Consider the following 12,904-nt stretch of genomic DNA (forward strand, 5'->3'; position numbering starts at 1 on the left):
TGCTTCGGATTAATACATGTGCGTGTAGAAGTTAATCTTCCAGGTATCCGCGAGATATGTGAGTACTACATATGTAAGTATCTATCTGAAGTAGAGTTCGGGGGCGTTTTCCTATGTCAGAAACATGTGAGAGGAGGCGGAGGAGAAGGGATAGTTCAGGGGTATTGCCATAACTGTAAAGTTGCATGCAATTAATGAATTAAACAAAAAAAAAAATATCTATCTGAAGTCAAAAGTCCGGGCGAAATAATTTAACCTAACCCTGAGCAACTGCGGCACATAACACGCACGAATCACATACCCTCACTCGCTTACGTCCTACATGTACGTCATATTCATCACTAATCAAACCCAGATTTTATATTCAAGGAGCCAGAACAGGTCCTTCGCTTCAACTCCCATTCCATCAGTGAATCATTTCATCTGCCAATCCTTCTCGGGTAATTGGAGTGGAGCGAGTTGACCTGTAAGGCTGACAATCAACTATATATATATCTCTAAATAGTTCAATACATATGCTCCTATTAATCTACTTTATGTCGGCCAACTTGAAGGAACCTAGAAAACTCTTTCGTTCCAACATCTGCACATGTAATTGTTCTATCCGACCCATAAAGTCGATAAAAACCATGGACTTGCCGCATTTACTTATGGTATAGTATGCAATAGTAGCCTGGTTTAAAAGGATCAGGACTTCACTTGCGGACTTGTATGCATGCAATAAAGAAAGAAAGGTAGAGTGGAGTAGTAGACTTAGCGTTTGTTTAAGTCGAAGCGCTAACCTAATGTAACAGCTTGACTATTCAAAATCGTAGAAGCACAGTAGATACCTGTTTCATTCTGATGGCGGAGGAGAGGAACAAATCATCTGCGAGTTTTGACTTGAAGCTTAAAAACGATGTCAGGGGGCTTGATAAATTGTGCCTCACACTTGCATTAACCGGCACTGTTCTAAATACCGTGAAGAGCCCAGCGGCAATTAGATAGCCCCTGCTTAACTAGTACCTATGTAGAGTACCCTCTGAATCTGCCTGCAGTGAGGCAGTTCCCGAGCGCCCATGATCACGAGCCCGAGCCTTCCCTTGCTAGTGGAGAGAAATTTATACTGGGGCCGGGGATCTTTTGTCTAATAAATTAATACTCTAGCTCTTTGAAATGTACCCTTGTGGACGATTCAAAAATCGAAGGGCTGAGGCGCATGAGAGTTCCCCCTCCCCCCCTGCAGTGCCCAGGTTGAATCAAGCATTTCAACCAAGCATTCATACTAGCTGCGCTGGAGTCTATCATATATAACTACTGCAGACTTACATCCATTCGACACCAGACATCTCAGCACCTGTTGCGCCACTTCAAAATCTAAAGGTCTTCAGTCCGCTCGAAGTACCTACATACTTAATACGCTTTCAAAAACGATTTTGGCCTAGCATTTCTAAACAGATTCCAAAGACATGGAAGATAAGGATCAGCAAAGTTTTCCGCTTATGCCACTAGCTGCCCAGAAAATACGCAGAAAAGAAGTGCCCGGAAGGTCATTAAAAGCAGGGGAGGAGGGCTTTAGCCACAGATTTCAGAGGTAGGACATGGTCTAGCTAATTTAGGAAATTCATTGGTACTTATGGAGTATAGTACTACTAGTAGCTTTAGTCGGAGACCCTCGAAATATGAATACAATTCTCTGCAGAGCCAGGAGCCTCTAGAAGACGACCCTGAGCAACGACCCACCCATTCACAGTCTAAGTTTGAAAGAACCCGCTTCCACCGACTATTGGTTGATCGCCTTGGTTTGTTCTCTGGAGGATGGCGAACCGGTTGTACCTGGTGCGCGATTTCCTCAACAGTGGTGTTTCTTGCGAACTCCATCCTCACAATTTGGGCGTCCAAAAAACCTACTGCGGAGCCTGGGATCGGAATTTTGTACGAAGGAAGCTGCGATACGACAAAGAACCTGAGCTTATTAGCTCATTTAATAATCAATGTTCTGTCAACACTTATGCTCAGCGCAAGCAATTATACCATGCAATGCTTAAGTGCTCCGACTCGGGCGGAGGTTGATAGAGCCCATGCAAAAAAGAAATGGCTGGATATAGGTGTCCCGAGTGTGAGAAACTTGGGAAAAATCAGCTTTACCAGGATTTGTTTGTGGTCGCTTCTGGCAATGAGTTCTGTACCGTTGCATTTCATGTGAGTCCAGTCTACGTGGATATAATCGATACAGGCGCCGGCAAACGCTGAATCTGATATTCGGGTCGTAGGTATAATTCGGCTATATTTTCCACAACTTCGACCTACAAATACAATCAGAGGGTAATGTCAGAAGGGAGGCTGACTCCCGATTATACTTCCTTTCCGTACGAAAGACTTAGTAATAGGGGCTGCATCCGAGAATACGGGAGGCAGTTTACAGATAATCGACGAGATCTTATACTTGTAGTCCCCGGGGATGGAGAGGAGCCTCTATATAATAGTCGTGGCATAAATTATGGTGTCAGGGAGCCATTCGCTTGGGTTTGCAATTCCTTCTACCATGACCCCTATGATTACCATCCATATGAGGACATTGATCCTCCTCCCTGCGATGTTAATAACTACATCAATCAAGCCGATTCATGGAAAATGAACGGTTCCACAGTTCAGTATTGTCTCAGCGAGCGGATGGATGAGAGATGCAGTCTACAGTTTAGCATGCACATCATGGTTGCGGTAATAATATGCAACGCTGTCAAATCGATCTGCATGTTTTATACGGTTTGTAAAAGCAAAGAAGACCCTCTTGTCACTGTCGGTGATGCAGTCTCATCATTTCTTAAGTCTCCAGACAAGACGACTGCAGGGATGTGCATTGTTTCCAAGAAGGATATCAAGAAAGGAATTTGGAAATATACCAGCGATGGAACCACTCACGGAAAGTGGAATATACAATTATGGAAGCCATGTAAACACTTCTGGCTTAGAGCAGCTAGTATTGGTCGATGGGCTATTTGCAATGCTCTGTAAGTTCTTAATTCGAAGTATTGGAATATTTTGATACTAGAGGCTGATTGATTCTCAGTGCCTTAACGGCTATCAGTGTTTCTGCTTGGCTCCTTTCGGTCGGTCTCCAGGCCCTTGGTGGTAATGGCACCCCGCGAGATCTTTCTTCGTTATGGAGCATGGGTCTCGGTGCTGTCGATGTTCAAACCTTGATGGGTCCAATCTTTGGGGGGGGGACGAAGGTGCCTACAAAGCTCTCATTTCTTGTGTCCTTACAGCGAACCTTCCTCAAGCAATTTTTTCATTTCTATACCTCCTATACAACTCTATTTTCACATGCATGCTACTAGGTGATGAATGGGACAGGTTCTCCACCAAACGGCGGACTCTCAGAGTGACTTCTCCAATTGGTGCGCAGAGAACAACTCACTTCCTCCAGTTACCATACAAATACAGTTTACCGCTCATGATAGCATCTGGTTCGATGCATTGGTTGATCTCGCAGGCCTTATTTCTTGCACGAATCAATAACCTTGATGCTGCGAACGGCCCCGGTCCTGGCTTCACATCGCAAGTTGGATGGTCCCCCATTGCCGTTGTGTTCGTTTTGATATTGGGGTCCCTTATGCTTCTCGTGGCTCTAGGAATTGGGTTCCGGAGGTATAACGGTCAAATCCCATTAGTGGGAAGCTGCAGTGCTGCCATCAGTGCTGCCTGTCATCCAAACCCAGACGAGACCTCAATATCGACCGAACCGTTACTCTGGGGGGTTGTGGGGAGGGATGGGGTAGTCGGGCATTGCTCGTTCAGCGGTCGGGATGTTTTAACGCCAGTTCCGTACCAGCATTATGCTGGTAATGCGTCGGCTAGAGATACGATACTGTAATTCACATGCAGATAAATGAAACCGGATTCGGGTCGGGAGTGGGGGTGGGGGTGGTGCTAGTGGGAATTTGCTGCTCGGAAGCTATAGGATGCACGAACAACACCTGGAAATACTTATAATCAATGACCTTCATGAATATTTTTCACCATCACATACAATAAAGTGATGACACGAAATGTCACTCGGCATCGCAAAGCGTCTGTACCACACGCTGGGCTCACACAGCGAAGACGATAACACCAATGAGCTGTACCTTCTACACGGCCCATGGCATCTCGTGATTGATTCCTTTTCCGTGAGTTTCTTTTTATATAAGACCACTATTCAACTACGCCACCAACTACTTTTATCGTATCTATTGCGCGTGTTGAAATCCAAACAGAACTCCATCCATGATACCCCTTTCCTGCCATCCAAAATCCAAATGTTGAATAAAAAACGCCTTGAATGCACCTAAAAACCAAACATGTTGAAGTTTGGCTCTACCTCACAACCCGTTTTTGCAACCCGGTGAAAATGAAGATACAATTGAAAACCTGCCAAACAAAAAACCAACTTCAATCTCTTCTCCCTCCCTTCTATCATCTTTAATTAAGTTTTGGGGGTTAGGGCTGTTTCCTAGGCGACTGCGGCAACAGTGGCAGCAGCCAACTTCTCAACGAGTTCATCATCGAGAGTGTTATCAAGGCCATCGACCGATAAGCCATCAAAAAGTCTATAAATCCTTGTAGACTCGTGAAAATCATTGTCCACTATATCAAGTCAGCATCCAGCTTACTAGGAAATATTTAGAAAATTAAACTGACCAATATTCAAAAGCCACCATGAGTCCATGATTCCTTGGATCAAGTGCCTACTCACACTGTTATTCTCATAACAGTGCGCCCAGTCCTCTCCAAGTCTGTATGCCTCATCCTTCCATGCTAAGAATGAAACTGTTTCTACAACAGTGGGTTGAATGATTTCCTTTCCTGGGAATACACCCCAAGTGACCGCATTCGGTCCCTCCATGCTGTTCGTCTTCAGTGAGCCAGTCTTGTCGACAGCGTGGTATGAAAGGTTTGAATCTCTTTCAATTCGTGTGATTAATTCTGCGAGAAGCTCAGGGGTTACCAGAAGCTCTAGATAAGATTTTTGGTAAACGTATCCATTCTTAGGGCCCCAGCCGTAGGTGGGGTGGGTTGACTTGACTCCGTTAACAGCAGGCTGGGAGTTGATAGTCAAGAATCCACGACTATTCAAGTCCACAAGCTCTTTAGAGATGGAATCAGCTTCTGAGTTAATCTTTCCTTCTGACCATGGCAGAGATGGGAGATCGCCAGAGATGTATCGAGCAATAAGTTTACCCACATCCCGTACTGTCTTGGGGTGTCCGTAAATCTTGATGTTCGAATCATTGCTACCGCGGAGGCCGATACCATACGCATCTAGCTCTCCAAAAGCGGGTGAACGGGAATCACCCCAACGACCGTTAGGGAACTCGTCCCACTCTTGAGTGCGCTGAACATACGAGTGGTGACGGTTCTTCCAAAAGATGGGCCGCACATTTTCTTTGTCGCGTCTGAGTCCAAGGGAGGGACGGAAAGGAAGAGCTTTAGTTCGCTCTTCCAGTGAGGGGATAAGCCCAAGGCTCTCGAGGCACATACGTGTCGCAGTGGCCAAATTCATGGTATAACTGTCATATGTCAATAACCGCAAAGCCGAGCCTTGATACGGGAGCCATACAAGTGCAAATGCAAAATTCCAGCGTCTATAATCTTCCTACACATTTCAACAACAAGATCTCTACCGATGTCACGAACCGCAACATCATCACTCTTGACAGGCTCCAAGAGCTCAGTCCATTTTTCGGGAATATGGCATTTTGTCCATGTAGCTCTTCTCATGAAAGCAGCGTATGTGTGAATTGGCATAATTCCCGGGATAATGGGTACTGTGATACCGACAGCCCTACATTTCTTAACCCAATCCAAAAAAATATCGACGTCGTAGAACATCTGCGTAATGATTGAGCTTGCGCCAGCGTCGACTTTCTCCTTCAAATGCTGGATGAGTAAGTCAACGTCTTCCTGGTCCTCACAGCCCTCCGGATAACCAGCAACATGGATGTCGAAGTGGTCACCGTAGTTTTGCTTAATGTATTTGACAAGATCCTTTGCGTAATGGAACCCGTGAGGATCCGCCTCCCACTTCTCATTCTCTCTCGGGGGATCGCCACGAAGGGCGAGAATATTTGTGCAGCCAGATTTGTAGGCTTCCTTAAGCGCATTATCGACTTTCGATCTAGGCATTCCGGTACAAGTAAGATGCATGCAGGTCTCAATTCCGTAGACGGATTGTGCCACATTGACCATTTCACAGGTCAAATTTGACAGACGACCGCCAGCGTTCCATGTGACATCGATGAATTGCGGTCCCAGGGCATTCATGCGGTCCATACCTATTTTCAATTATCAGCTATCAACTGACTGCAAAAACGAGAAACGCTCCAGTGTAAGCGTACGGTCATAAAGATTTTGAACACCCTAAGTTACTTTTTGTTAGCAAGAATTGACTCAGCATTCGATTATAGCGGGGTAACGCGAACCTGTGCAGTCTTGGGCACAAAGTATTCGAATGAGAACGTTGGTTTCCCATCCTTATGCTTTTCCTGAAGCTTCTTCCCAATATGAACCATCTTGACGTCTTAATTTGAATAAAGCTGGGGAAAGTGGCGAGCAGGATCTAAGGGTGTGGTTGAGTTGACTGGTTGGATGACACACGGGAAAAAAAAAAAAAAAAAAAAAAAAAAAAAAAAAAAAATCAAATGACAACGGTCGTAGTTCGATTGCTGGCACTTAAGGATTAGAGTCGTAAAAAGCTAGTGACAACCGCCTCATATAACTATGAAAGACCAGGGGAAGGGAAGTGGATTGATCAAACATAGAAAATACGAATAAATGGGAAAACCAAATGTAGGTACATACCCGCAGTAGTAAGCGTTGAGGATCACGAACAGCAAAGCGGGATAAAACGACAAGAGCAAAGGTCTAAGTCTGGCGGTTGACTATACTAGTATAGCGCTATTTAACAGTTTTTGGATATATAATATCTCTTTCACCTTCTTCTCAATGGCGCCGAAATATTTTTTTGAAATGTTTCCCTCCCCTTATGAGATCCCTTCACAGCACAAACCAGCTGGTTTCTTAGAGCTGTGCATGCACCGAGATGAGGACTGGCGAATTGCTGTGGAGTCGACAGTCGACAGTCCTTGCTTGTGATGAGCGAGGCGTTCGAACGAGTAGAAGAGTAAGAAGTTTTGAGGGCTAGAAGACTTACAGTCGACTATGAAAAAACACTGGATTAGAGGGGTTCTATGTGAGACTTCGACGTCTTTCTATGAATTCCCCGCTTACCGGAAAGGTAGATCTTGGACTTGGCAGGGATTTGATTTTTTTTCTCGCAACACGTTGCGATTGTTACCCCTGGGAGGAACTCACTATAATATGGGTTGTGCATCATAAAACGTGATGCACTCAAACTTTGTCGCGCTTCATCTTTTCAATCCAACACACAGCTCCAATTGATCAAGAGCAAGAGGTGTATTTTCTCTCTCTTTTTTTTGAAGCCGACATAACACGTTTCAGGGTTTTCTAATTGATTTAGAGCATCATCATTTAGGCTGTGGTCTCCCTGTTGAAGCGGTGGTTCGACCATTCGCAGGCCCCCACACCCACATATCCCCTCATGCTATGTATTTGCTCAAGAAAGTCACCAGCACCGGAACAAACTGGTATGCCCCGACCCTCAGTCTTTGGCGCAGAGGTTGGAATTCTTTGGAAAGGAACATAAATATAAAATGCATTATTATTATATAGTGTTGCAGCCGGCATAGCTATTTCAGTCCCTGGGTCCTCTTAGCTTTAAGCTTTTGTCATTAAGCATTAGTTCGCCGCTATTTGTAGTTTGAAGAGCATAACTCAACGTGTTGATTGCAGCACCTGCGATGGGTAAATGAACCCAACCAAATTTCCATGGTGGTGGTGGCACCGGAGTGATGCATCACGGAATTCCCGCAAGTAGCAAGGCTCTATATCAGATGAGAACGAAACCGGACCATGGATAGATGCAGCTATGTTTGGCCTGGGAGTTTGGAGCACCAATAAAACATTCGATTTGCAGTCTGTCTGTTAATTTCTCTGCTGCAGACAGAGATTTTAAACTTTACATGTAGTAATCTTGTGCTAGCTGTGGCTCAATCCGATGGATGTAAATCAATGAAAGAAACGTAGACTTGTAGATCAAAGGCAAACGAAGGGTTAAGAGTGATGGAATATTGTCACATACATGGGATATCACTCGAAATATGTATTATCAGATGTGATTATCGTTCAATCAAGGTTTAAGGTATGATCAGCCGATTTTTTTTCAATTTAACAGTTTGCCAAAAGTCCTCCCGTATCGTATAGCTTCAGACTCATAAATCAAACCCAGCAACTCCCCAGGCCCGCCCTCTCCCACATGTTCCTCGCCTTTCTCCTTCTCATTCTCCTATCCTCTAACTTCTGCTCATCCCTCATGAATTTGGCCAAATTGCGCTTCACATTCCGCTGTCTCCGCTCCAACTCCTTTTCCTCCGTTGGCGTCGGTGTCGAAGCTCGCAGCGACGCGAGGCTCAACAAACGGGCTGTGAGTACCTCGGTCATGCGGTTTGTCTACATACAAGCCTGTGGTTAGTATGGATATAAGCCGTAGGTGCAATTGGGCTGGTTGGCATATTTCATACCGGCACGCCTTGGGTGGGGTTGCTGTCCTCGGGGATTACAGGGAGCATTTTGTAGGATTTAGAGGGACGTTTTGCTCGCATTGCTGGCTAGCTGGTATGATATCCTTTTCTTTCTGAGTAGGGTAACTAACGGTCTGTATCTATGTAATTTTGGGCTTGGGCTGGGCATGGGAGTTATATAAATATACGAGACGCAAAAAGTACTCGTACTCGCGATCGACGGTTGACTGTGATGTTTCGAAGCAACGCAACGTGGGATACCAAGGACCACTCATTTTAAGTGTTTCCATTTTTTATAATAGCTTCTATGACCCCCGAAGGGGTCATCCCCTACGGGCAGATGTGTCATGGGATTGTGCCTTGTGAAATGGGAATTTCGGGTTCGTGGCAGATACATATGGTACTAATATTGAGATTAGTCCAGTCTAAACTTCGGTAGCACTATAAGCCCATAAATTATTGAGCCCTTCGGAGATGACCATCTATCCTGATTTAAAATATGCCTCGGTTATTCATAGCGAGTTAGTAGGCATTGATTAATACCATGTAGGGTATTCTATCTCAGTAGAGTAAGGCCTAGAGTAACTAAATATGGCCCCTTCTGTTGATGTGATAAGTATCACGGGAAATATTCCCAATAGTTGAAACTACACATAGATACATGTATATAACACACAAGTAACCGACCTAAGACCATCTCACAAAAGCCCCCAGAGCTCCGGATGCATACTCACCTAAATACTCCAGAGTACATATAGTCACTCTAAAGAACTCGGAAGTCTTGAATCATTGATAAGGACAGAATAAAGGTGAGACAGCTGAGGGGGTTATAGAATCACTTGGCTTCGTAGCTAAGCCTCTAACCTTATGAAGGAAGGTGGATGGAAGTGAGTGAGTGACAGTGAGTGGTGGCAGTGAGATGGACAGCTATTACCGAAAAATTATGGGGAGGAGTATTTTGGAAGAGTAGAAAGACAACCCCCAGAGAGACAGTGGGAGGAAGAGGGATGTGATGGAGAGAGAGAGAGATAAAGGAAACAAAGAAACACCAAGAGCTATCATCATTAACGTTAACATTCGCGACAAAAGCGTCCATCATGTCTTCCTCTTTGGGTTTGGGTGGTTGGTAACCGCTGGTCACTTGGTGTCCCCTTGAGCCTCCTTTTTGCCGCTTTTCGCTTTTCGTACATCCCCTGTCAACAACTGTCTCGATTCCCTCGCTCGCACAACGCTCCCTTAACCTTAACCCCCCTATGAGGTGAACAAGATACACACTGCCAGAACATACAGTAGATACCCCTACTGAGGATAGTGAAGTGAGAGAGAGTGTGTGAACGATTCCCACAAACACCCGGACTCCGATTGTCCACAATCCTCTCCCCCCTCCACACCCCACACCCCCCGCCCATCTTGACCCAACAATGCGTCTCGTATCTCTATCGCTGGGGCTTCTGGCCTTCGGACTATCTTCTCTGGTCTCCGCAGATCCGAATCCTCTTCCTCTACCACCACCAGTTCAAGCCGATACTCTATCGAAAACAACTTCGCCGGCGAGGGATGTGAAAGCGCCAGAGCTTCCCGAGCTTACCGGCACGAACTTTTACGACAAGATAGCAAAGGGCTACTGGTAAGCATCCTCCCCGATAGATTCCGAGGCAAAAATGGTGCGAGTCGAGACGGCCGATAAAGGGATTATCTAATGGAATATCAAGAGCGAGTTAATTCATCGACCGAGACTGACCTTGACCTACCCTAGGTTCGTAAAACATTATTCCCCTACATGCGGCCATTGCATTGCCATCGCGCCTACCTGGAAAACTCTCCATGAGTTCTATTCTACATCAACGCTCGACAGCACAGCTCTCCCACCTCCCGGTGCCGAGTTTAAATCTCAGTCTGCATCACCTTCATTCACCGAAAATTATGACTTCCATTTTGCCAACCTAAACTGCAATGCCTACGGAGATATTTGTGTGGACGAGAAACTAAATATTCATGGATACCCTACGTTTAATTTGTACAAGGACGGAAAACTTATTGACCAGTTCAAGAAGACTACCCGCGACCTATCGAGCCTGAGTGAGTTTGTGGAGACATACCTGGAAGAAATCAAACCTGGAAGTAGACCAAAAACCATCACCCTCCCGAAAGTTCCTGACGACTCGGAGGAGGAAACCCCCAAGAAAGAGGAGAAGGAGGGCGAGGTTGGCAAGACAGAGGCGCAGGAGACTGAAGCGGATGCTACGGCGGAAAAGGCGACCAAAGTCCAGTCTCCCCGTCCTTCACCACCAAAGCAGACTGCAAATCTTCTCGGAGAGAGCATGAACCTCGATGCCGAAGCGTTCCTACGTCTTGTCACCACCACCCGTGATCCTTGGTTCATCAAATTCTATGCGCCCTGGTGTGGGCACTGTCAAGCAATGGCACCCGCCTGGTCCGAGCTTGGCCGCGAAATGAAGGGGTCCCTGAACATCGGTGAAGTCAACTGCGAGGTCGAGAAGCGCCTCTGTAGGGATGTTAATCTCCGGGGATACCCAACCATCTTGTTCTTTCAGGGCGGCGAGCGCGTTGAATATGATGGCCTCCGTGGCCTCGGTGATCTTGTTGCATATGCGCGGAAAGCTGTCAATTCCGGGGTGAATGAGGTTGATCTTGTGGAATTTGAGGAGATGGAAAAGGCCGGTATGGAGGTTGCATTTATCTATTTCTATGACCAGGCCACCACCAGCGAAGACTTCGCAGCCTTGGAGAGGATCACTCTTCCCCTTATCGGACACGCCCCATTACTCAAGACCAGCAGCGATCTAATGGCAAAGCGGTTCCGCGTAACTACATGGCCCCGCCTCATCGTTGTCCGTGATGGAAAACCAAGCTACTATCTTGCGCTATCCCCTAAGGATATGCGCGATACGAACAAAGTCCTCGACTGGATGAAGTCTGTATGGCTTCCAATTGTTCCGGAACTCTCTGCTGCCAATTCTCACGAGATCATGCACGGTAAGACCGTCGTTCTCGGGATATTATCGCGTAACCGCCCCAATGACTTTGGAACCGCCAAGGCCGAGCTCAAGAAGGCTGCTATGGAGTTCATGGACCAGCGCCAGATGGAGGAGAAGAACGAGAAGCAGGAACTCCGAGACCGGAAGCAGCTGCGCATAGAAGAGGCCGAGGACCGCGATGACGAGCGAGCGCTGAGAGCGGCAAAGAATATGCGCATCAACGTAGAGAAGAAGAAGGAGGTGGGTTTTGCATGGGTAGATGGCGTCTTCTGGGAACGATGGGTGCGCAGTACCTACGGCGTTAATGTCAACGAAGTTGGAGAGAGAATCATCATTAATGATGAAGACGTGAGCATCCCCCCGTTATTATTTTAAACTATATCGTACTAACTCATCCAAACAGACCAAGAGGTACTGGGATATCACGCTCGATGGCGCGCCAATCCGTCCTTCTCGCTCAGCCATCCTCGATACGCTCAAGGCTGTCATCGCCGATCCCCCCAAGATCCAAAGCAAGTCTTCTACCAATCGCCTTTACAGCGTGTTCTACAGGCTGCGTGCTGGCTTCGGACGCCACCCTGTACTCAGCACCTTTGGTGGCATTGTTTTCATCGTTGTGGCAGCTGTGTATGGGAAGGGTTTGATGAGGAGACGAGGAGCTGGTGGGTTTTTCAAACTGGATGGAAAGGAGGGCTTGCTCGGTGGAAATACAGGGACCAAAGCCGACTAGGCGGTAGGTTATTGATAGAGATGACTAGGTTAATGGGGGAGAGGGTTAGGTATGCAGAGGAAAAAGGTGTATGGAGGAGCGGCTTCTATTACCGGTAATTAGTGGTGAGTTGATGTGTGGGAAATGGCAGGTTCTTTTGGTTTCCTTCTTCTATTTCGCTGTTGAAAATTGAGGGTCTTTGAAAAATCTTATCAGATGAATTGTTTGGTCTACTAGACTACAGTATTTTGTGAGGCAAACCCAACTATTTGTCTCACAAAATTTTCCGATACTTGTTATTATTATTTTTCTCCCTTTTCTTTTTTCTTTTGTCCAATTTCTTATGTTCTGCATGTATTTTCAAGTTGAAAAAAACGATCTGCTCTATCTAGAATTCTTATGAGATTTTATGTTTATGTTCTTTTTTCATTTCTCTTTTTTTTTTTTGGAATTTTCATCTCATTCTGGCTGTGATTTGGTTTTTTCTTTATCGGCGTGGAGTGAAATAGGAACGCGGTGGTGTATCGAAATCTGCTGTCCCATTTGATTTCCACAGCTTGGCAAGATTTGAATAT

The 12,904-nt window shown here is 45.9% G+C and overlaps 5 protein-coding genes across 5 annotated transcripts; 2 read left to right on the forward strand and 3 right to left on the reverse strand.

Moving 5' to 3' along the window:
• Positions 1-1,448: 1,448 nt before the first annotated feature.
• LAJ45_10813 (uncharacterized protein) lies at positions 1,449-3,856 on the forward strand (the record flags this gene model as incomplete). The annotated part of the gene is made up of 5 exons (XM_046120328.1): positions 1,449-1,573; positions 1,627-2,181; positions 2,253-2,990; positions 3,050-3,212; positions 3,389-3,856. The coding sequence occupies 5 exons, from the start codon at positions 1,449-1,451 to the stop codon at positions 3,854-3,856; spliced, it is 2,049 nt and encodes a 682-aa protein (XP_045966453.1).
• A 618-nt stretch (positions 3,857-4,474) lies between these two features.
• On the reverse strand, positions 4,475-6,533 carry LAJ45_10814 (uncharacterized protein; the record flags this gene model as incomplete). Its single annotated transcript, XM_046120329.1, has 5 exons — positions 4,475-4,608; positions 4,663-5,531; positions 5,582-6,296; positions 6,360-6,381; positions 6,444-6,533. 5 exons carry the CDS (start codon positions 6,531-6,533, stop codon positions 4,475-4,477), a joined length of 1,830 nt encoding a protein of 609 aa, XP_045966454.1.
• Positions 6,534-6,658: 125 nt separating this feature from the next.
• On the reverse strand, positions 6,659-7,392 carry LAJ45_10815 (uncharacterized protein; the record flags this gene model as incomplete). Its single annotated transcript, XM_046120330.1, has 5 exons — positions 6,659-6,686; positions 6,823-6,902; positions 7,031-7,105; positions 7,175-7,180; positions 7,378-7,392. The coding sequence occupies 5 exons, from the start codon at positions 7,390-7,392 to the stop codon at positions 6,659-6,661; spliced, it is 204 nt and encodes a 67-aa protein (XP_045966455.1).
• A 927-nt stretch (positions 7,393-8,319) lies between these two features.
• Positions 8,320-8,702, reverse strand: LAJ45_10816 (uncharacterized protein; the record flags this gene model as incomplete). The annotated part of the gene is made up of 2 exons (XM_046120331.1): positions 8,320-8,550; positions 8,622-8,702. 2 exons carry the CDS (start codon positions 8,700-8,702, stop codon positions 8,320-8,322), a joined length of 312 nt encoding a protein of 103 aa, XP_045966456.1.
• A 1,340-nt stretch (positions 8,703-10,042) lies between these two features.
• LAJ45_10817 (uncharacterized protein) lies at positions 10,043-12,350 on the forward strand (the record flags this gene model as incomplete). Its single annotated transcript, XM_046120332.1, has 3 exons — positions 10,043-10,248; positions 10,378-11,968; positions 12,024-12,350. 3 exons carry the CDS (start codon positions 10,043-10,045, stop codon positions 12,348-12,350), a joined length of 2,124 nt encoding a protein of 707 aa, XP_045966457.1.
• Between the last annotated feature and the right edge of the window lie 554 nt (positions 12,351-12,904).

Source organism: Morchella importuna (assembly GCF_003444635.1).
Source record: "Morchella importuna strain M04M26 chromosome Unknown Morimp01GS051, whole genome shotgun sequence".
NCBI lineage: Eukaryota > Fungi > Ascomycota > Pezizomycetes > Pezizales > Morchellaceae > Morchella > Morchella importuna.